General features: G+C 36.5%; 1 protein-coding gene and 1 pseudogene across 4 annotated transcripts in view; both read right to left on the bottom strand.

Moving 5' to 3' along the window:
* Fndc3a (fibronectin type III domain containing 3A) overlaps positions 1 to 23,098 on the bottom strand; it is a 174,440-nt gene that overhangs the window by 58,589 nt on the left and 92,753 nt on the right. For 3 of the 4 annotated variants that reach the window (XM_063232790.1, XM_063232791.1, XM_063232792.1), the window contains exon 4: positions 11,556 to 11,632. In XM_063232790.1, coding sequence (XP_063088860.1) covers positions 11,556 to 11,632 — 77 coding nt within the window. Of the gene's footprint in view, positions 1 to 11,555; positions 11,633 to 15,389; positions 15,546 to 23,098 lie in introns of those variants that run through there. The other variant, XM_063232793.1, reaches the window with a different exon arrangement.
* LOC134472006 (non-POU domain-containing octamer-binding protein-like) lies at positions 4,993 to 11,549 on the bottom strand (annotated as a pseudogene).

The raw sequence follows: 23,098 nt of genomic DNA, 5'->3' as shown, positions 1-23,098 counted from the left end.
AAAAAAAAAAAATCAAACTGCACGGGAAATACTTCCCAGAATCAACACCTGGGATCTTGCCTTATTAAAAACTTTTGCGTGTCAAAAGAAATGTTCAACAGAGTGAAAAGAAAACCCATTGGGAAAATATCTTAGTCAACTGTCCCTCAGACAAAGGGCTTTTATTTAGAACATATAAAGAATTAAAGAAAAGGGGCTGGGGATTTAGCTCAGTGGCATAAGCACCTGCCTTGCAAGCAGGCAGTCGTGAGTTCAATCCCTGGTACCGATGAAAAGGAAAAAGACAAAAAAAAAAAAAAAAAAAAAAAAAAAAAAAAAAAAAAAAAAGAATTAAAGAAAAAATCAGGCCCCCAAAATTCAAAGATCCAACCCCAAATGGGCATTTGAGATGAATATACATTTTTTAGATGAAGAAATACAAATGGAAAATACATGAAAAAATGTTCAGCATCATTGGTCATTAGAGAAATGCAATTTAAAACAACACTGAGATTCCATCTCACAAGAGAAAGAACAGTCAAGATCAAGAAATCAGTAACAAACACTGGAAGGGCTGTGGGGAAAAAGCAACTCTTTTCCACTCTTGTGGGAGTGTAGACAGGTGCAACCTCTGTGGAAATCAGTGTAGAAGTTTCTCAAAAAGCTAGGATTAGACGTTCCATTTGATTCAGTTATATGGCTTAGGGCCATTCTCCTAGAAGAATTGAAGACATCATATCACAGTGATATCTGTGCACCAATGTTTTCTTTTTTGTACCAGGGACTGAACTCATGACTGCACACTTGCAAGGCAGGTGCTTACGTCAGTGAGCTAAATTCCTGGCTAAATGTACCCATGTTTATACCAGCACAATTTGTAATAGCCAAATCTTGGAAACAACGCAAGTGCCAATCAACTGAGGAATGGATAAAAAAGTTGTGGTATTTTTAAACAATGCAGAACTACTCAGCTATAAAGAAAGATTGCATTAAGGCTTTTATAAGCAAATGAACACAACTTGAGAGCATAACTTGTAAGTGAAATAAATCAAATTCATGTGTAAATATCATATTGTCTCTCTAATATAAGAAACTGATAGAGGAAAAATGATCTAAAATCTATAATAAATATTGTAAGGGCAAGAATCTGCTCCATTAGGAAGTAAGTGAGATAGGGGAAAGGAGGAAAGGAAGGGAAAAGGAAAAAGACATAAATCTGTATATAGACACTTAAGATACTTAAGATGACTATACTATTAATTCTATTAGTTTTTGGAAAAGAACAGTTAATACTCATATGGTCAATGTTGTATGTCTATATCTGGTAATCTAAGCAACCCTCTTAAAGGTAACAATATGCAATATTGCAACCATTATTAAATTCCTATCATCTTGTTTTGAAAACCTATACTGTTACTGTTTGAGTTTATTGTTGTTGTCTGTCTCTTTTGCTTTTTGTTTTTCTTTTATGCCTTTTGTTCTCTTAAATAAATAAAAGAAAAAAATCATTGATAAATTAATTTTCTTTGAATCTCACACGACACACAGGAAAGCTTAAAAGGCTACAGGATTTCATCTCAAAATAAGAAATTCCTACACCAAATTCTTTTAGACTTAAGTAACAACCCTTTGTTTGTAACAAATGGCTAATGATACCATTTTAGGAAACAGAAAATGTTACTGTAAAGTGCTAATTTAAAGGCAACTTATTTTACAAAGCTTAAGGATAAATAACTTTGTATACAATTATGTGTTTGGTAGGTATGGGTACATTAAAATACACTTATGGATACAGATACGTCTAAATTACAAATATTAAAAAGACCATTAAACTGTTTTTACAGAGTGGGGTACGACACTGGAAACCCAAATATATAATATACTATTTATGTATGCTAGATTTAGAACCACAAAGCCTTGCTTCCAGCAAAATGGATTTCATATCCTTTCTGCTTTTAATTTACTTTTGAATTCAAAATTTCAGGCACGTGCATTCAGTTGGTGGGAACTGAATCAAATCTGGAAGTCTAGCAGAAGGGAACCTGGGCATTGTTTATAGCTTTTTAGTTTTGAGCTTACAAGAAAGGACAACAGAAGCAGTTGGGAACTGACTATGAGTGAGCCCAACCCCACGATATGTTATATAATACCACTGTCATCTTTATCATTCTCCAATTCACAAACCTTAAAAAAAGACTCTCCATTTTTGATAGGATAATTTGGCCTCGTTCCCATGTACCTTCTAAGTTCTTTTTTTTTTTTTTGTCTTTTTCCTTCTTATCGGTACCAGGGATTGAACTCAAGACTGCCTGCTTGCAAGGCAGGCGCTTACGCCGCTGAGCTAAATCTCCAGCCCGCGTACCTTCTAAGTTCTATCTCTCTTCTGTGCCATCTCCTAAACCTCAGGCTGGCCTCACATTGGCCTATACACTATTGCATCGTATACTTTTGTTGATGCTATTTTCCTCTTTATTGTGCTTCCCCTTTATCTATAAACACACAAATCTTATTTACTTTACAAATCTAGCTGTAACTTTACCTTCTTTACCTCTTTAAAAAATCTGTTTTTGAACAGAGTAATTTAAAAGACAAAGAAAAAAAAAAAAGGCTAGGGATTTAGCTCAGTGGCCTAAGTGCCTGCCTTGCAAGCCTGCGGTAGTGAGTTTGATCCCCAGTACCGATTAAAAAAAAAAAAAAAAAAAAAAAAAAAAAAAAAAAAAAAAGAGACAATTCTAGGACTCCAGAGGCTGAAGCAGGAGAACTGTAGCAAGTGACCAAAAGTGAGCTCAAGGCCAGTCTGAACTGCATAGCGAGACCCTTACTCAAACAAAGAAACAGCAGCAACAACAATAACAACAACAAAACGAAAAACAAAAAAAGAGAAAGGAAAAAAATCTTACAATGATGTATTTACTAGGATTACCCATAATAACAGGGACATGTAAATTATTTAGCACGTTAAAAAGCGATAAATAGTTTGAGATAAGGCACTAGGGCTAAAGGTAATTACAAATACTACAGGAGGAAGAAGGTTACAGACCTAAGGACAGTGATCAGGGAAAGCCTTACTGGCAAAGTGAAATTTGAGCAGGCACCTTGAGGAGGAAAAGACATTAATCATACAGAAAAATGAAATATTGTTCTAGGCAGAAGAAACAGAACTAAGTCTCTCTGGTATAAGAGGGGCTTGCTGTTCCCAAGGAACGGAAGGAAGTGAGTGTGACTGGAGGACCATGGAGGAAAAGAAAGGAAAGAAGCAGAGAAAGTTGATGAGACAAAAGGAGCACAGAGTGGCTATGCCAGGTGGACCCACATAGTCTGGCAAGGATTTGTAAACTCTGAATAGAACGGAAAGCCATCACAGAGTTTTGGTCAAAGAACGACATAATCTACCATTTTCCAACTCCCAGGTGATATTGCCCCCTGAAGAACATCTGCTTTTATCTAGAGACATTTTGGTTGGCACAACTCAGGGGAGTTCTACTGACATCTACTGGGTAGAAAGATCAAGGATGGTGTTAAACATTTTATAACACAAAAGACAATCCCCTGAAACAGAAATGATCTGGCCCAAAATGTCTATAGTAGCAAGGTTAAGAAATTCTGATACAATCTTATATTTCACAGAACTGGCTGGTGAGTTGAGAGCAGGCTGGAATGTAACAGCAACAGGAAAACTGTTCAGAAAGTCACTGCAGTAATTTAGGCAAGAGATAACAGTAGGCTGGCTCAGAGCATCCGCAGCAGCAGGGGCGCATGAAGTGACACATATTCAGCATTTATTTAAAGGCAGGGTAAGATTAACAGGTAATTCCATGTGGAAAGTGAGAAAAAGTTATAGAAGAATAGTGTTCCATTATCAGTGATGGGGGAAGCCTGAGGGCTAGAACAAAATTTTGGGGTTAGGAGTGATAGTGGTGGAGATTTAGATTTTCAGGTTCAAACATGTAAGGTTGATAAATTTACGAGGCATTCAAGTGGAAATGTTGAATAGTCTGATAAGATAAACTAGTCTGCAATTCCGGCAAGGGGAGAGAAGGGACCACCATGTGAGGCAAGAGGAAAATTAATAAAATGTGGAATCTGCAAAGGTCTATAAGTAAGAAAGGATCAACTGTGTCAAAAGCTACTGACAGATCAAGACCGAGACTAAGAAGTAGCCACTGGATTTAGCAATGTGAATACCTCTGTGTTGTGATGAGAACAGGTTTTGGTAAAATCAGAGTAATAAACTACAAAGAGTACAAAATAACACTAGATTTCTTCAATAACAATGCAGAGTGTGTAATATAGTAGGCAGTAGATAAGGGTTGGCAGATTTCAAACAAGAAAAACAGAATGAATTACTCCCAAAGTAACTCAATGTTTGGTATCCCGGCTATCCAAAACTACTCTAAAAAATTAAGAAGACTAAGAAAATGATTAGTTCATATTTGAAGCGCTTTTAAACTGGACTAGATCATACTAGTACTCATCTTTTATCTAGAGCACAGTGTCTGTAATACAGTAGGTGCTCAGATAATGTTTAGAAGTCAGTCAAATATGGAGTTATAAAATTAGAATTAACATACATATTTGAAGGTTGATATATCCTAGGTATGTTTTCTTCACTGTTTCTCTTATTAAGTACTTTCTTTAGATCTTGATTTTAATCTCAATCAAGATCTTTTGGATCTTTCATTTTCACATCCCAATATGCTCTTAGCATTGTTATTTCTTCAGGGATGGACCCAAATGACGTCAATACTGGATTTAAGATTTTGCAGTACTTGCTTGCCTTACCAAACTTTTTAGGATACATACATCTGTTGTTAGGTATGTACTAAATTATTAGATACATGCTGACACAGCAAAAATATTATTTGTGGTCTATACTGGCTTTAATGTAGAAATACACAAGCAATAAAATGAAGTGATAAAATTTGTTATGAGGGCGGATCCATGTATAAAAGTCTTTCAGAGGACTAGATGGTAGCCATTCATATATGTGCTACTTGGTTCCTGTTGAGCCAATTTTTTTTTTTTTAAAGGCTTAAAATGTACTTTAATAAGTTGATGCTGTATTATCACTCCATTTCTCAGAAAACTCCAAATTTAAGATATCAGGGATAAATCAAACATGGTACACCAATAAAAATGCACAGCATACTTATCTAAGATAGGCAAGGCTAAGAGCTACTGTCAGACCTTGAGCATACAGCAACCCTGTCCCCAAGATTGTACTAAGCCTATCAAGAAAAACTGTGAAGAGCAACATCATGGATACAAAAGGGTCATTTCTAGGACATTCTTACCCAAGGAAAACATGGAGGCAAGTTAACACAAGAACTTTTTAAAGATGTACTAAAATGAAAACTCTAAGAGAAAATGTCTTTACTACATGAAAGGATAATATATGGGACATAACAGAACACACATAGCTGTCTGTGACCTCTGTGGACATTTGCCTGAATCCTCATCTGGGAGCAAATGGAGCAATGGCGCTAAGGTCCCTGGGAGATGGAGATGTTTGGTTTTTGTGGTGTATGTGGCAGTGTCTCTGGAGTGAGGAGTGTAGAAAGCAAATAAAACACAATGGACAAAAAACCGGAATGATCAAGATTAACGGGACTCCAAGGAAGCATTGTCATGGTTGCCCCAGGCCTTCAACAATTAATTATATTTGAAATTTCAGGAATGCATCACACAGAAATTGATTAAACAATATACTACACAGAAATGATTTGTTAAATATCACCCCTCCCTTGCCCTCCGCCTCCAGCATACTCCCTTAGAGTAGTACCAGGCAGGGAAGACCTAACTATTGGGAGGAATCCCTAACACTTTTTCAAGTTAGAATTCTGGCTAGTCCAAAAGGGTTCCTTCTTTTAAGGGTTTCAGGAAACTAGACACTGCAACTTTATTAGTATCGGCGACGTTTGTTCGGAGCAAATTCAGCTCCAGGAGCTGCACGGTTGAATGCAGAAGGGGTTCCGCCAATTGCCCCATTCCTTCCCTTGCAGCAGCCTGGCCAAAGCTTAGTTCACTTGTTGGTGGAGTCAGTCCCAGTGTTCCATCTGGCATCATAGTAGCAGGTCCTGGAGGAGCTGGGGTACAGCCGGCACAGGAGCAGGGGGCACGGCGCCTCTGTTGTTTATGCCCATAGCACCTCCCATAGCCATCTGGCCCATCCGAATCTCTTGTTCTCTCGCATCAGGGAAGGTTCCCTCGAATCCTTCCTGCTGTCGCCGCATCATCTCTTCTTGTTGCCGCCACATTTCTTCTTCACGGTGCCTCGCTCCTCTTCCTGCCTGAGCTCCAGTTGCTTTCGTTTTTGGACCTCTTGGTTATGCAGCTCTTCCATTCTCCAAAGTTCTTCTTGGCGTCTCATCAAATCTTGCCTCATTATTTCAAGGAAAAAGACACTATGGTAACTACTATTAAGTCAGGTTATAAGGTGGTGAAGTACTAGGTTATTGAAACAGTCATGCTGTGACCTCTATTGTTATATTGTTATGTCCTGTTTTATCTCAATCTCCCCCTTATTGTTTCAAAAAAAATTATTTAGTCATTTCTTATGTTTGTCTTAATTAAAGAAAAAATTCAAAAAAATTAGGATATATAAACAGTAACTCTTTTCGATTTCCTATTAACTTGTTTTGAAGTCCTGTAGTACTCCCACGATCTTGTTTTGACTGATTAGACTCTGTTCCATTCTATATGATAGTATCAAGTTTGAAGACATAGGCAACTACTTTGAAGACAATAAGATTCACTAAGATACCCATTCTGGTTTGACTATTGTCTTCTTTGGAAGTCCTGTAATGTTTACAATGCCTAAGTTTTATTGGTCTTGTTCTCTACTGTTTTGTCCAACTTTATAATATCTAATAAGATAGACAATTCTTTTTAAGGAAACAAGGGACAACGTTGATAACCATTGTTGATAAACTTGTACTCTGTTCTACACCATGTGCTATGTCTATCCTTGGTATTGACTGACAGCTTTGTTTTGCCATATTTGACTGTATTCTTCCCCCCCCCAAAGAAAGTAATAAGCACTAAGGAGTAATAAAATCCAAGATGTGTAAATTTTGTTGTAAAAAAGAGAGGGAAAAAAAAAAAGAAAGAAAAAGAGCTCTAACGGATATAACAGCAAGTGTGTTTGGGGGTGTTAAATAGCTGACTTTATCAATGTTTTTGGAACATTGAACACAGCTGTTTGCAGTCTCCCTGTTTGAATGTCCACCTTGTGTTCTTTGATACTGTGATTTGAGGAACTATTTTCAAGAAAATAGTGTGTAATCTACTAGCAGGTAACTTCTTACTGTTATGGTTTTTTGTTTTGTTTTGTTTTGTTTTGTAGTTCTGTATTGCGTGTACCCTTACGCCGCTTTGGTTTGTTTTGTGTTTTTCTCTTTTTCCTCTTAAATAAAAAAAAAACAAAAACAAAAACAAATCTTGCCTCATCAGCATAACCTGGTGCTCATGGCGAGCAGCCTCCATCTCCATCTCCAGCTTCTCACGAGCTGCCTTGATATTGCGGTCTACTTCATCCTGCTGCTGCTTCTCCATCTCAAGAAGTGCCTTCCAGCGCACGGCATATTCATATTCGAAGGAGCAAATCTAGCTGGCTTTTCTCGCTCCTTGTGAAATTGTTGGCTCTTTATAACAAGTTTTTCTGGAAGTCCTTCTTCATCATCTAACTGGTCCACAGGCTCCACAGTCACAGGCCGAGGAAATGTGGTTAGCAGGAAAGATCCTTCACTGCATCTGTCGAGAGCTTTCCGTGCAGCTGGCTTCCCTGAGAACTCAACAACGCCTCTTCCCGAGGGCCTTCCTCGATCATCCACAATAACTACAGCCTTTCCACCTGGCCACACACAGAAAAGGCTTCTCACAGGAGCTCACTGGACACAGACTGAGGAAGGTCTCGGACTGTGAGGGATGCACTGGCAGGCAAAGCGCACACGCAGTTGTTTTCCACGGAGGGGCATATGATCGAGCTCCACTTTGGCAATCTCCGCAAGGGTTCATGTTTCCAAGCGGATAAAGCCAAAGCCTTTATCCTTATGAATGAAAACTTCTCCTGCTTTCCCATATTTTTCAAATAGTTTCCTCATTTCTTCCTCAGTGATATCCGGGGGAAGATTGCCCACAAAGAGACGGCTACGTTGGGTAAAGGTCTTCTCTCCTGGTTTCCTAAAATTCTTCAGGTCAACAGTCAAACCTTCATTTTGGCTGCTGGCCTGTTGCCCATTTGCAGGTATCGGTGGTGGTGGTGGTGGCTGCTGCGGCTGAGACTGGTGGTGATGTTGATGATGCTTCCTGGAAGTATGGTTCTGCTTTTCCAAATTAAAAGTTTTACTGTTCTGCATTTTTACACCCTAATACCAACTATCTTCTCAGAGTAACGGCGACGCTACACAGGCTCCACCATCCTCTGCTGAGCCAAATTTGACCTGTTCTTTATTATAACTATCTATGCATCTTAATACTTGACTAAAATGCAGTTTCTTGACTTGGTAATGTTATGCTTATGCACCAGATTGTGGACCACGTACTAAGTGCTTAACTGTGCCTAATACTACTCTAAAAAGTGATGTTTAAATATATAGTGGTTTCATATTTGAAATGCTTTTAAAATTAACAGAAGCATAAATTAATACTAACATCACAAATTCGCAAGTTGATATATCTTGAGTATAGCCTAAAACCTGGATCTTAATGACAAGTGCTTTCCAACATCAGAAAGGGAAGAGGGATGTCTGACAGTGATATGAAAATGTAAGAACATCTTGGCTTCTTAAACTATTTCAATAAGGATGCTAGTTCTTTTGTGTTTGTTTTACTCAATGTGTTTGAAAATGATACATTTCCTAGAGACAATCTTGATGATAAATTCATCAGGATTATATAATCTTTCCAAGTTATATTACTGTTGAATTTCACTAATTTGACAAATATTTATGATATTACATTTCAGGTTACTATGAGAATGCAAAAAATACATAAAATGCAACTCCTCAAGGATCCTAAAATTCTGTAGGAGTTTAAGTCATATACACAATTATAATATTAGGTAATTATAATATTAGCATGCATTATAACCAAGAAGTAGTATAAATAACTTGAACTAGGCCCTCAAAGATGAACACAATTTCAAAGGGCAGAAATAGCAGAATGAGTAACACTCCCAAAGTAACAGCTTTACTAAAACCATGGAAAAAGGAAAACACTATGCGAGCACAAGAGAAGTCATAAGAGGACTAAAAGTATAAGGCAAACTAAGGTGTTATTGTTACAGGCCTTAACTCTCAAGAAACTTGTACTTCATTGAGTGGATAAACCAACTAAATGCTCTGTACATTCAAAGAAATTTTCTTATGGAAGTTATTTTATGGGGGCCGGAGATTTAGCTCATTGGCCTAAGCACCTGCCTGGCAAGCGTGAGGTCGTGAGTGCGATCCCTGGTACCCACCCCCCAAAAGAAGTCATTTTAGTGGATGTTGCTCTAAAGATAAAAAACCTTGACCTGGATGACTATTTGACTGACTCATAAATATTAACCAAGTCCCTACCATATCACAGAGACTGTATTCAGAAAACAGATGAGTATCAGGTATGATCTAGTTTTGGAACTGACCTCATTCCCTATTATTATTTTTGCCTAGACAACTGAATTCAGCCACACTGGTTTTCTTCTTGTTCCCAGGCATGAGATGTATTTTTATTTTAGGCCATTTGCACTGGGTGTTTCTGTTTCTAGAATCTTCTTTCCCCAGATAAATGCATTACTATCTCTCACCTATCCTTTCAGACTTGATTTAAATGTTATCTTTCCAATGAGCTTTGTTCTATCACCGTGATTTAAAAAAAGAATGTAAATTTCATAGAAGAATCTTTGCCTCTTTTATATTAAGCACTCAGGAGTGCCTGAAATATATGAGTACTCTTTATTTATGAAATACTGTTGAATGTAGGAACTGTAAGAATTCATAATTTTCCTAGAGAAGAGAATTAAGAAATGATAAATTGGTTCAGTGGCACAGCGCCCGTCTGGTAAGTGTGAGGTCCTGAGTTTAATTTCTGGCACACAAAAAAAAGAAGAAGAAGAAGAAGAAAAAAGAAAAAGAAAGAAAAGTATAGAAAAGAGAAAGAAAAAAAGAAATGATACATTCAAGGAGAGTCTAAAAGGAGACTCACCTTGAAAAGTGTACGGAAATTGTTTCTCAAACCTCATGATTGAAATGAGAAGGGCTTGTCATAAAAAAAAAAACTATCTGGATATCTTATAAATGAAATAGTTTGTTTTCATCTATATGTCACTAGCATGTATCACCCACTCAATAAATGTTGAACAGAACTATTGCTAGAACAAGTCTTTGTGTAAGTAAACAAAGTTCTGAGTAGAAGCAACAGAAAAGAAAAAAACAGAACGTCTTGTCAAGGAAGTCTGGGGTAAATTTTATCAACAGTGTCAAATTGTAAGATGTCCAGGAGAATCGGCCCGGAAAAAGGACCTTTGGATCTGGCAATCTTAGCAGAGTAACACAAGCAGAATGCAGAGTTAGTGTGTTAAATGTAGGCCTAGTGAGTAGAAGCTTCTGAGAAGACTATAGGTACTTTAAAATACGCCACCTTACATGTTATTATTCTCACGATACATTGAGGACTCTGAGATTCAAGGAAGTTGATCTGCCCAGAGTCTAGCAGCCAGCAAGGGTCTGAACTAAGATATGGATCCAGATGTTCTGACTGTCTTAGACACTTTTCATGTTCCCCATCAGTGCCTCCATTTTGCTGTCATTCACACAGTGGTGTGTACCACAGTTAGCAAAGTATTTACCACAAAATCCCACCAGTAATTCATTCTGCCACAATCAGAGAGGAAGTAATAGAGGGCCTTGAAGAAAACAAGCATAAATTCAGTCCTGGAAGTGAAAGAGTGTGATGCAACGAGGAAACTGCTAGAATCTCAGTGGTGGAAGGTACCAAATTACCTATAAACCAGTTTAATTCAGTTTGCCTGTGTATGTAACCTAGCTGCACATTACTGTTTAAGTCAGAATTTCCTGCATGGACAGGAAAAGGTTGTAGGTGTGCAATGATATTAATCCTCTTAGCTGTCAGGACTACGTGCTTAAATTCTCTTCTATTTACTACAGTATGCCATTCTACTCTTATTGGTATCTGAAAGGTCTTCTGTGAATAAGAGTATAAGCATTGTCTTGACTTATTTCTAAGTGTATTATTTCTTGACTTATTTCTATGTGTATTAAAAAATGTTAGTATAAGCACACTGAGAACCTTAGGTATTTACATTAGTCACATATTCAGGGACAAACCCTGGAGGGATTTTTCTTTATAATTTAATAACTAAAGACAAGGTCAAATGAGTGCTGTCAATAAATTTTTTTCTGCTTTTCAAATGTAAAATAGATCCACCAAAAAATAGATTCTCTCCTTTGGTAAAATAGATTTACCAGATATATCACACATGCTTAATTTTCAGTACTCACGTGTTATTTCTTCACCAAAGTCAAAGAAAAAGAATATATCTATCACTATACATATAAAAGAAAAATAAAACATACCTGTGGGGCATATCCAGGAGGCACATAAATAGGAGGCACAGAACCATTTGGGGACATCATTGGAACCTGAGCAGGACCTGAATGGGTCACAGAAATAATATATTAATCCATGACTGTTTACCACTTTAAAGTTGAAAACAATTTTATTACTTTATCTCAACACTCAAGTCAATAGTGATAATAGAACTACAAAGGATTATTACTTGGAAAGATTATTTACCTTGGAAAGTGCAAGATTACCTTTTACCTATCTTTCTGTTTCTTAAAACTTTCCTCCATAGTCATCTGGGAAGATTTTTTTGGGGGGGGGGGATCTTTTTGAGACAGGGTTTCACTAGGCAGTTCAGGCTGGCCTTGAACTCCAAATGCTCCTCCGGCATCAGCTCCCCAGTGCGGGGTTACAGACATGCTCCACCTCGCCTGGCTCACGTGGGGAGTTTTTAAAGCATAAGATTCACAGGCTCTTCTAGTGATTCTCATTTAGTACGTCTACATGAATCACTACATTTACTTTATAAATATCACAAGTGACTTATAATTATGCAAGCTGGAAACACAGACATAGAAGAAAATAAATCTGAAATTGGCACATAAAGTCAGTGAAAAGGCAAAATTTTTAAAAGCAATGTAAAATATTAAGAAAAAAGAAAGAAGAGCAATAAGAGAAAGTAAAGTTAAAATACACGGAAGTGTTTTGTTAGGGTTAAAAGACTCCTGTAATACATAAGTCATGTCTGTGGGGGTTTAAGAAGAAAGTTAAAGAAATTCAACACATGGATATTTACCCAAAGACAATTTTCTTGTTTTCTCGGAAGTGTTCTAAATAATAAACTTCAAGTTCTCTTATCTTATATTTCCTTTCACTTTTTAATTTTCTTTTCAATTTTCTACAGTGTTATGTTTTCTAAATAATTTTTATACATATGTCTTACTTACTTCTTTTTACTTCTCTGTAAGTAAAATAAGCACATTTTAAAGGAGTGCTCTATTCTTTTTGGGAAATAAAATTTTCCTTGTTTTATTTAACTTCTTAAGAGAAGCATCTCACCTTCAGATCTCTTCTGTAACTCTTGGGTATGTTGTCCCCTCACCCACCAGGTTTTAGTAACTTGAAACTTTTTCAAAGAAATTACTTATTTTCAAGGACATAAAAGTACAAGAATCTAATAAAGAATACAATTGGGAAAGGATCTCTTTTATATGCAGAATTTAATTCTGAAAGTGAATGTTACCACTGATAACATTACTCATACTTCAGACACGCTCAATAAAGAGCAGGAGGGTTCCAGGAAATCAGGATTGCAGGCCTGGGGAGAAGGGGGAGGGGTGGAGCAACACAGTGGTGATGGGGGAGGGGAAGGGCCAGAAGAGAGAGAGGCAGGGGAGGAGACAGGAGAGATGGTGCTCAGCAAAAGGAGCTCAGGAGGGAAACGCCAAGCAAAGACAAGGCAAGGAATGGGAAAGGAGAGCGGGAAGGAAGGGAAGAGAGGAACAAAGAAGAAAGGAGAGGGGAGAGGTAAGAGAGGAGCGGGGAGAGTAAAAAGGCAGACTAGAAGGGAGGGAAAGGAAGAGAAAAAAACAGAAAAGAGGGAAGAGAAATGAAAGGGCTGAAAGAAGAACGGAGGTGGGCAGAGAGGGGAGAGTCAGGACGACTGGTTAAGGGCAGGTGAGGTGGAGAGGGAAAAGGGCAGCCAGTTATAATGTGCCTTCTTATGCAAAACACGCCAAGCAAATACAGGAAGATGAAGACAATATAATCTTAATTACATGTAGTTACTACTCACACTATATATTTCTGTATCTTTATAATCATCACTATTATCCCCCTTTTCCACATGGTAGAAATGAAATTCAAATCGGCTTCATTTCTAAATATGTATTTTTGTAATTTAAACATTAAAAAATATTATTCATATATTGGCAACTGAAGTAGTCTGAGTCTTAAGAACTAGACCCGTTCTAATGCTTCCAAAGGAAATGAGAACTTTTTCTGTTTTTGTTTTCTCTTAAAGAGAAATTAAAATGTGTTATATACACATACTAACTCCCTGTGAAGGTAATCATTATGCACTACACAAACATGTACTAATAGAAAAACAAGAGAAAGGAAGAACAAAACTTCTCAAATTTATGCAAATCACATATAAATTTACTACGTCTACTAATTTAAAACTCTTGAGCCACTTTAGATCTCTACATAAAAAGGCTTCATTCAAAACACATTTTTTGCATTGTGAGTTCAAGAGATACAAGAATTTTACACTAATGATGGTTTACTTCCATTAGTTAATTTACTTAAAACTACAAAGTAAACTACTTTTTTAAATTCAGAGTTTACTCATAATAATCTCTTATATTTTATTTATAATAAACGAAGTTGAGTTGAGAACCAGAAAGAAAATTTACTAAAAGCTGCATTTATAAACTTAATAAAGGAAAGAAACATTTTATTGAGCTTTTATTGTATAGTAAAAGCTTTGGGCCCTTTTACATGCAGTAAAATTTAATCCCAATGTCAAGTTACAATAACTTGCTGGTTACATGTAAAACTGACATAACTACCTTAGGTTTTTCTCCTTGTACTACAAATATGACCATACAATTACTATGCAGCTATACAATTCAAGCCATATTATACTTTGATAGCTACTAAAAGAGTTTAAAATTTAGCAGCACAACTTATCTTTTAAATTCATTTTAGTTACTAAAAATAGAACAAAACAAATCTGACCTAAAATAAACCAGCTGTACCTGTATTACTCGTTCTAGTCCACAAATAATACTGAGTAACTTATTTCTCTAATAAGTAATTATTTCACCTTAGCAAGTGAATTTTCATATTCTGAGGCAGAAATAGTGCATGGTTAGATTTCTTTTTTAAAAAACATAATTCATTAATATTATATTTAATATATTAAATGTTGGTGTGAAGCAGTATTCAAATTGAACACATAAAGTTCTAATGTATAAACAAGTTTACAGCACCATTTCTGTTGCTTTTACTGTATGTAGAAGTAACAATACTTTAAAACCTTGCATACTTAATAATGCAAATGTTTAATTACTTCCTTAGTTTAGACAATCCAAAAGGGTGGCTCTTTTTTTTTAAATTTAGAAAGTTCTAAAAGGTTAACTATTAAACTGACTTAAATGTGAAGCAGGGGACAGTCTGTCCCAAAGAACCTAGATTTCTTAGACTGTAGCATTAAATGCACACTTGGCACAAGAATAGCTGTATCTGAAGTGATACCCTAATAGCTCCTTCAGCATCTACATGTTTTAGGCAAAATCTAGCCCATATCACAGGGATATTCACTATTTTAACAGAAATATTTCCTACCCTAAAACCTGCGGAAAAGGAAGTAATTTTATTCACCAATTGTCCAGGAGCTTCCCACCCCAGTTCTTAAAGTGACATCAACAACTTAAGTAAGCTATTTTCACCTAGTAAAAGTTCTTCTGTATTTTTCCTTGTTAATATACTGAAGAGGGCTTTAAAAAAAGTACGTATTTGCTCAGGCGTCTAAAATTTTAAATGCGATAGTCTGCCGACGTGCTACACATTTTCCTTATAAGCAAGCTTTCACAATGGCTTCCAAATAATCTGATGCCAATTTTCGTTTTGAAAAGAAAAACCAAGATCCTAGAATATGATAGTTCGTGGAAAATAAAGTCAGTCTAACTTTCTATAGAGTTTAATCTTTTAGAACTACAGAATAACAATTTAGAATATTTTGTAGCGATTATATTTGGCATGTATTTTTAAAAAAACGGCGTGACTTTAAGACAATGCTTTCTAAAATAAAGCAAATGTTCAAAAACAGCAAGTCTTACCACTCATTTTGTTTTTACAGTAGCTGCAGGAACAAGAAAATCCAACAAGGAAACAGCGTAGTACACGTTAACAGCTTTAATTGGTGAACGGTTTCTTTCTTTCTTTCCTTTTTTTTTTTTTTTTTTTTTGCAAAGCTGTAAGAGGAAAAGATCCTTTGGCCGAGTCACGTGATCATCATCACATGACCTTCAGTGACCGGGAAAGGAAAGGGAGGAGGACACAAACGCGCTTGTTTGTACTGTTTCTGATACAGAAAGATGATTTCTGCTGGTGCCGCCTGCCATCTGATTATCTTTTCGGTCTTCCTCATGGTACAACCTAAAGTTCATCAAAACATCTCACAATATCTATTTTATGTAGCGCTGTTTCTCTTTTGTGTTCACTGGTGACATTTCTGAAGTCACTATTTTCTAATTTATCCATCCTACAGCTGATTTTCACTTAGGAAATTTGAGATAAATTTTAGTAATTTTTAACTTAAAAGATTTTGTCTAAAATTGCATTGCAAAATTTCTTTCTTTAATCCCAATCCTTAAGGAATGTCCATAACACACAAAGAATTATGGATACAATAGCTTTACTGATGTACTCCTCTAAGGCAGGTTTTAAGCTTCTGGCTGATAACTGCCTTTCCGGGCTATCACAGGGCTGGTTACCTAGCATGTTGTGAGGAAGCCTGGATTTCAATCCCTCTGTACAGTGTTTGTGTCTGTGTGTATTACTACTGATTTTACTTTTTCTAATTTTTAAAAAAAAGACAACCTAGACATTATAATATAGACAGTAACTGAATTGTACTCTCACTCATATCCATGAAATCCACGAAAATAGGCTTAGGTTCATGTTCAGAGCTATATATTCATGAAAAGCAGAGACCAGGAAGGAAACCAATATTCAGTTACAAAGGGAAGAAAGTGATTATAAGAACTTTTGAGAGGTCTTTTATTACTCTGTGGTGGTATGGATGTTCAGAGAAAATTTATTAGCAGCTAACACAAACCTAATAATAATCACTGTGATTTACCAACAGGTTATCCAGAATACAAAATAGATTTTTGGTATCAAAAGGCATTTTTATGATAGCTTTAATACTTATTTAGCAAGGCAATTTACTGCTATGCTTTGAACCTGTTTCTATGAAAAAGTTAAACAACCTCAGCATGGTTGAGAATCAAATTAGATAAATGTAAGCTTCAAGTACACTGATTCATACCCCTCAGAAAGTAATAGTTATAAGCTAAAAGTATGATGGATGTATGTTTTTAAAGAGAGTAATTATGGAATGCAGAGTATGTGCTAGGCACTATTCAGAAGGCTTTGCTTGTGTAGACTCAACCATTAGAACTAAAGTAGCTATCTCAGTTTCATAAACTGAGGCAAAGGACACAAAGTAAACGAGAGATTATCTAATGATAAGGCCAATTTAAAACTGTAAAAGTTCAAAGGCTCAAACTCTCAGTTTGGTGGGAAAAACTGGTAAGGAGTAATTTGGGGAGCAGTCTGCCTCAGCAGATGCTACACTTCCCAGAAGACTTAAGACAATAAAGGCTATTCCTATGACCTGGAAGTGGCAATTATTAACTTCTGAATTCCTACTAGAAGGCTGGGCTTCCCTCAACAAGAAGAAAGAGAAGGTCTCCTGATCCTAACTGAACCTTGCTGATGAATATTAAACCTAGATTTTGTAAATCCAACCATGTCTCTGATCTCAAGCTGTGAAAGAAAAGCAAACCTCTGCAGCCCACTTCACACACATCTGTAACTCCCCTACCTGCACCCCACTGAATCCACAGCCCTGAGCACGCTAAACAAGCTACTTTCCCAGCCCTGCTTCTATTTGAAATCTTTGGAGACAGGAGTCTCCCTGAATCACGCAGGCTGGCTCCGAACTTGCAATCCTATTTCAGCCTTCCAAGTAGTTAGGATTACTGTCACTAGTACTAGTTAGTAGGTTGAGTAGCTAGGATTGTGCCAGTAGCTTGAAGTCTCACTTTGAATCTCTTTAACAGTCTCTTTTTCAGTTTTTCCCATTGCTCTTACTGGAAACCTTTTTTCCACTATTACGTAAATTCCACAGTATTCTCAGCCTTTTCAAGAAACACTGTTCCTGTGTTGCCTTTAAATCAAACCAAACTGTCTTCCAGGAGTTCCCATCATTTCCTGAGGCAACACTGGTAGGCTCCAAATACCCTGATGTTGTTTCCCATCGCCAACATTGTTCGTGTTTCAAGCTAAATTCTTTTTCCTTGAGATCATGCTTTGTTGGTATCATCTGCTTTCTGTGCATTCTTTGAGAACTTTGACAATGATTTCAGTTTTTCTTCTATCCCAACTCTTCCTGTCAACACGGTGACTCTTAATGTCCAAAACCAGGCTTACCATTTTTTTTAACTCGTCTCTTACATTGTTTTTAGTATACTGTATTCAAAAACACATCGTGGAACTCAGCATTCCACTATTTCATCTTTAGAAACTTTCGTGTTTAAGTTTCTGGTTACTGTATTTTTCACCTTTCCAGTTTTTTCCACACCTTTTTTTGTTCCACAGAATGACCCTGTTCCTTCTTTCCAGATCCAACTCTGCACAACCTCCCTGATTTTCTTGCTATTCACATTTTACTTTTACTTCTCTTCCCCTGAAAATCTCTACTTTTAATCCATCAGATAATTATCTTCTTTTTCTTTTCTTTTTTTTTTTTTTTAACTTTTTATCGGTACTGGGGATTGAACTCACGACCGCCTGCTTACAAGGCAGGTGCTTATGCCGCTGAGCTAAATCCCCAGCCCCTATCTTCTTTTTCTTACACTTGAAATATAGGAATCAAACAGTACTCAGATTGGCATGCTTATAAATTTATTATCTCCCACTGTAATATAGTTGCCAGCACTGCTCGGGCTCCATTTCAGGAATCTATCCTTGTCAATAATGTATCTTGCTTTTATGCAAGTACCGTGCGCTAACTGATTGCGCTATTGTAGCTCTTGTGTCTGGTTTAGAGACAAATTATGAGAGTTCTTTACCACTGACCCAGGGTATCAAGAAGTTTCTCAGACTGGGCTTAAATTTGAGCCCCCCCTAGGAATACAGGGGTGTGCATCCTGCCTCTCTACTGTTACCTTTTTCATAAGAGCAGTTGTAGGCTAGGGGTATGGCTCAGTGGTTACTACTTAGAATGCACAAGGCCCTGGGTTTGATTCCTGGAGCCAAAAAGCAAAGCAAAACACAAACAACAACAACAATAACAAAAAACCCTCACAAACACAAAAATTTCTGTAAGAAAAGTCATGAACATCTACGTAAATATGTTTCTGTTTCATTTTAATTTGTTCTTTCAAGTAAATAACTATTATTTTACTCTATCACTATATTTTTTATTCTTTTCAGTTTCTTGAAACTTTTGTGACTGTGTTTCCCCCCCTATCATTTACCATCTACTCACTCAACAAATACATACAGAGTGTTTACAATGTGCCAGATATTGTTTTGGGCACTCGGGATATATCGCTAGGTGAAACTGACAAATATACATGTTCTACGAGAGTTTATGCTAGGAGAAGAAATAATTAAAATATGATAAACAAATCACACTCAAGTACATATATATTTGAAAGTGACATGTTTGAAAATACGTTGAAAATATGGCTGAAGATAAAAATGCCACGAAGTAGCAGAGCAGAGTGAAGGTGACTGAGTGGGAAGGCGGGACATTAAGGTAAAATACGGAGGTCGGGTTAAGCTTCTCTGAGAAGGTGACTTTGAATAGAGTTGAAAGATGAGGGCAATGAGTCATGGGGCTGATAGGATTATTTCCAAAAGATGAAAAATATTTCCAAAAGATGAGAGGTATAAACAAAAGGCGGCCTTTATTCTGAGAACACGGAGAAGATGACTAAAACCCTTTCAGGGCTATCTGAGGAAAGAGCATTCTACACAGAGGACCACAAAGGCTCCGCTCCGAGGCGGGACGGGCATGTTTGTGTGATGACAAGGATATGAATGTACCAGAGCAGAATGGCAGGGACGGCATGGGACAAGGTCACACTGGTAAAGAAGGAAATGTATTAGATTCTTTGGGCCCTATAGGTCATTATTTTTAAGGAGTTTGGTTCCTTAAAACCAATGGGTAGCCCGTGTTGGATTTTAAGATATTATCTGAATTATATTTTAAAAGAATCTGACTGAGACATATTGCTGATGAATACAGAAAACACTTTGGAAAACTGGCATTATCTACTAAAGCTGAAGTAATTCCACATCAACATATATGGGCAATGAAAATGCTAAGCACATTCATATCAATGCTATTTGTAATGGCACCAAAGTGGATAAAAAAGACTTTCAAAGGACAACGAGATGTTCAAATTTAGAAATGCTTCAGGGCATGGTGGCACACACCTATAATCCCAATACTTGGGAGCCTGAAGCAGAAGGATTGCCTTGAGTTAAGGCCAGCCTGAGCCACAAAGTGAGTTCAAAACTATCCTGGTCTATACAGTGAGACTCTGTCTCAAAACATAAACAAAACCCAAAAAGAAAAACCAAAACAAAAAAAAAAACAAAACAAAAAAACCTGGAAATGCTACATTTAAGATGTCCAGTAAGCATCGTAGTAGAGATCTCATGTATCAGACTGTTGGTTTAATTATTCTGGAATTCAAGGACACAACTAGTCTGGTGGTGTAAATTCCTTAATCTTTGATAAATAGGTTTTTAATTCTTGAAACTTGATGATATCACCAGACAAGTAAAAGACGACAGAGAATGGAATCTAATTTTTTAGATGGAACATGGCCACTTTGAGCATATTTCTGTATATCTCTTTGCCTAAATGTTTCTTTCTTTTTTTTTTTTTGTCTTTTTCTTTTTTATCGGTACCAGGGATCAAACTCAAGACTCCCTGCTTGCAAGGCAGGCGCTTATGCTGCTGAGCTACATCCCCAGAACCCCCCTAAATGTTTCTTTAAAGTGCTGTAAATACCTAGGAGGAGAAACACTGGGTTTTAAAGTTATGTTTTCGTGGAGAGTGGAAATAGTTTTCCTGAGTATATCCACTTATAATCCACCATTGTCATTGGGCATGGTGGTACATGCCTGTAATTCCAGCATTCTGGGAGGCTGATGCAAGAGGATCACAAGTTCATGTCTACCCCAGGCAACTCAATTTTTATTTTGTCTCAAAATACAAAAAAGTAAAAATAAAAAGGGCTGAGGATGTAGTTCAGTACAAAGGCCCTGAGTTCGGTCTCCAATATTGGAGAAAAGAAAAATTTCTGAGTCTCTCACAGTCATAAAGATAATAAATCTCCATTATTTTTACATGTATCTTTGTACAGGTAAATTCTCAAGAATTGATTTTTTGGGGGCTGGGGATTTAGCTCAGCGGCATAAGCGCCTGCCTTGCCAGTGTGTGGTCATGAGTTCAATCCCGGTTCCGATTAAAAAAAAAAAAAAAAGAATTGATTTTTGGGTAAATTATGAGGAAAAGATCTGATTCCATTTTAATCCAAATGAATAACCAATTGTCCTAGCAATTGTTTCCCATTCCCACAGGATAGACATTAGCAAGACAATTAAAACTGTCTTAAGGAAGAATTTATTTTATAAGATGATGGTTACTCAGAGCATCTAGTCTACCAAGTTAAAATAAAGTGTCTATAATCATATCTCTGTCCACTGTAGTCAGGCTTTCGCCCACACCACTTCACTAAGTAAGATTACACGAGCAATAGTCATTCAGCTCAAACCTGCCAAATCTGACTAACATTGGTAACAGCTCTCTATTTCTTTGTAACATCTTAAATACTGCACTAGTAGTCTCTCTTGGTTCTTCTCCTCCCTTCTGATCATATCTTTTCAACTCCTTAATGGCTTCCTGTCTTCTGTTTTTCCTGTAAGTGTTTGTTTTCTTGGCAGTTTCAGGCATGGCTTGTTTCTTTGGTTATTCTGCATGATTTACTGAGATGATCTTGTTTACTACCATGAAAGCTCAGATTCTGTTTCTCATCTGCACTTCCTGTTGAGTTCTAATATTCCATCCACATAAAACCAGTATTTTTCATCAATACTCACAACTTTCTGTATTTACCATGATAAATTTAAAGTTCTGTCTCAATATAAAACTTGAGCAATCCTAGACTTCCCCTCCTTATTTCCTGTATCAGTTTTTTTTTTTTTTTAAAAACAACATTATCTTGTTCTTGGTCATGCATTTGAACAGTTTATTTTATGTATTTATTTATTTTGGGTACCAGGGCTTGAACTCACGACCTCACGCTTGCCAGGCAGGCACTTATACTGCTAAGCTAAATCCTTGGCCCTCCCTGATCAGTTTGCTGAAGTTCTGATGGTTTAATCTCTCAAATATTTCTCAAATCCATATTCTCTCCTATTCCTCTGTTGCCACTTTAGCAGTACTCAGTGCCTTATAGAACTATTCCAGTATTGTCCTAATGGGGCCCTTGCTCCTAGACAAGTCCTGAGAAATTGATATGTTTCTCACATTAGTGATAACATGATCTTAGAAACAAATCTGATTGCTTTTTCTTACTTACAAGATGAAGCCTAAGCTCCTGACCACAGTTTGCCATGCACTCCAAGAAACAGGTGGTGCTAGGTAAACTGGTTAAAATACAGTGTAAGTTTATTCTTGTCAATACTGAATAAAATACATTCTTTTTACTTGCATAAAAATATTTTCAAATGAATTTTGGTATTATTGTGGTATTTTATCATTTATGTTATTATGATTTGTAGTTGTTTATTATAAACAAGAGCTGCATAAAGTAACAGTGAAGGGCATAAACTTCAGAGGTAGGCCATTTAATTTCTATGATGGCTTACAACTATGAGACCTTGAGAATTGTTTAACCTTTTTATATCTTAGCTTCCTCATATGTAAAATAAAAATAATAGCTATTCTAATTCACAGAAATATAATGTGAACTAAATGAGTCCTATTTGTGAAGCACAACAGTGCTTGATATACAACTGAGTGTATAAGCAGTTACTCAAGAATACTGCTTACATCAACAAATCTACTTGAAAAACAATTCAAAAAATGCTAGTTAATGTGTTAAAATGTTATAAAGTTCAAACAATTGCTATGGTATGCCACACTGTAAATCTAAGAGGGCACTATGTGAAATATTTGAGACGTTATGAAAATTAAAAGCAGTTTGCTAATATCATATTTAGATAATTACTACATTCTCAATTCATCCTCTATATTCCCACAAAAAGCTGTTTCATTTTTATTATCCAATTAACAAGGACTTTAGGAAACAAATATATCCATATTTTTTTTTGCTATTATGGAAAAATCCTTGAAAGTAGGGAGCATGTCACCAGTTTGACCATTACAACTCTAGGGTAGCTGTGGGAATAATACGGGTACAGATTTAAGTCTTACCAAAAGGATATGGCAGACGTAACTCCTTAAAACACATACAAAAATAATACAAAAAATTCTGGCATTTAGATGGAAGACCCAATACAATGCAATTCAAATATTTTCTAATTATGTAGCAAAGTTAACTATATCAATCTGTATCTCACTGTTTCAATGAGATTTTTTCCTTTGAAGATTCTAAAAGTTTCTTGAAAGTGACAGATATGACATAGAAAATGAATTACTTAAAGGCTAAACTTGTTCTGAGAGATAACTGAAAGTGACCTAAAGAGATACTTTTATCACCAAAACTCAAACCAA

This window comes from Cavia porcellus, unplaced genomic scaffold, assembly GCF_034190915.1.
Source record: "Cavia porcellus strain 051 isolate PalLab524CR breed Dunkin Hartley unplaced genomic scaffold, mCavPor4.1 scaffold_21, whole genome shotgun sequence".
NCBI lineage: Eukaryota > Metazoa > Chordata > Mammalia > Rodentia > Caviidae > Cavia > Cavia porcellus.
Note: the sequence above shows the minus strand (reverse complement) of the source record. Positions and strands in the feature narration are given on the sequence as shown.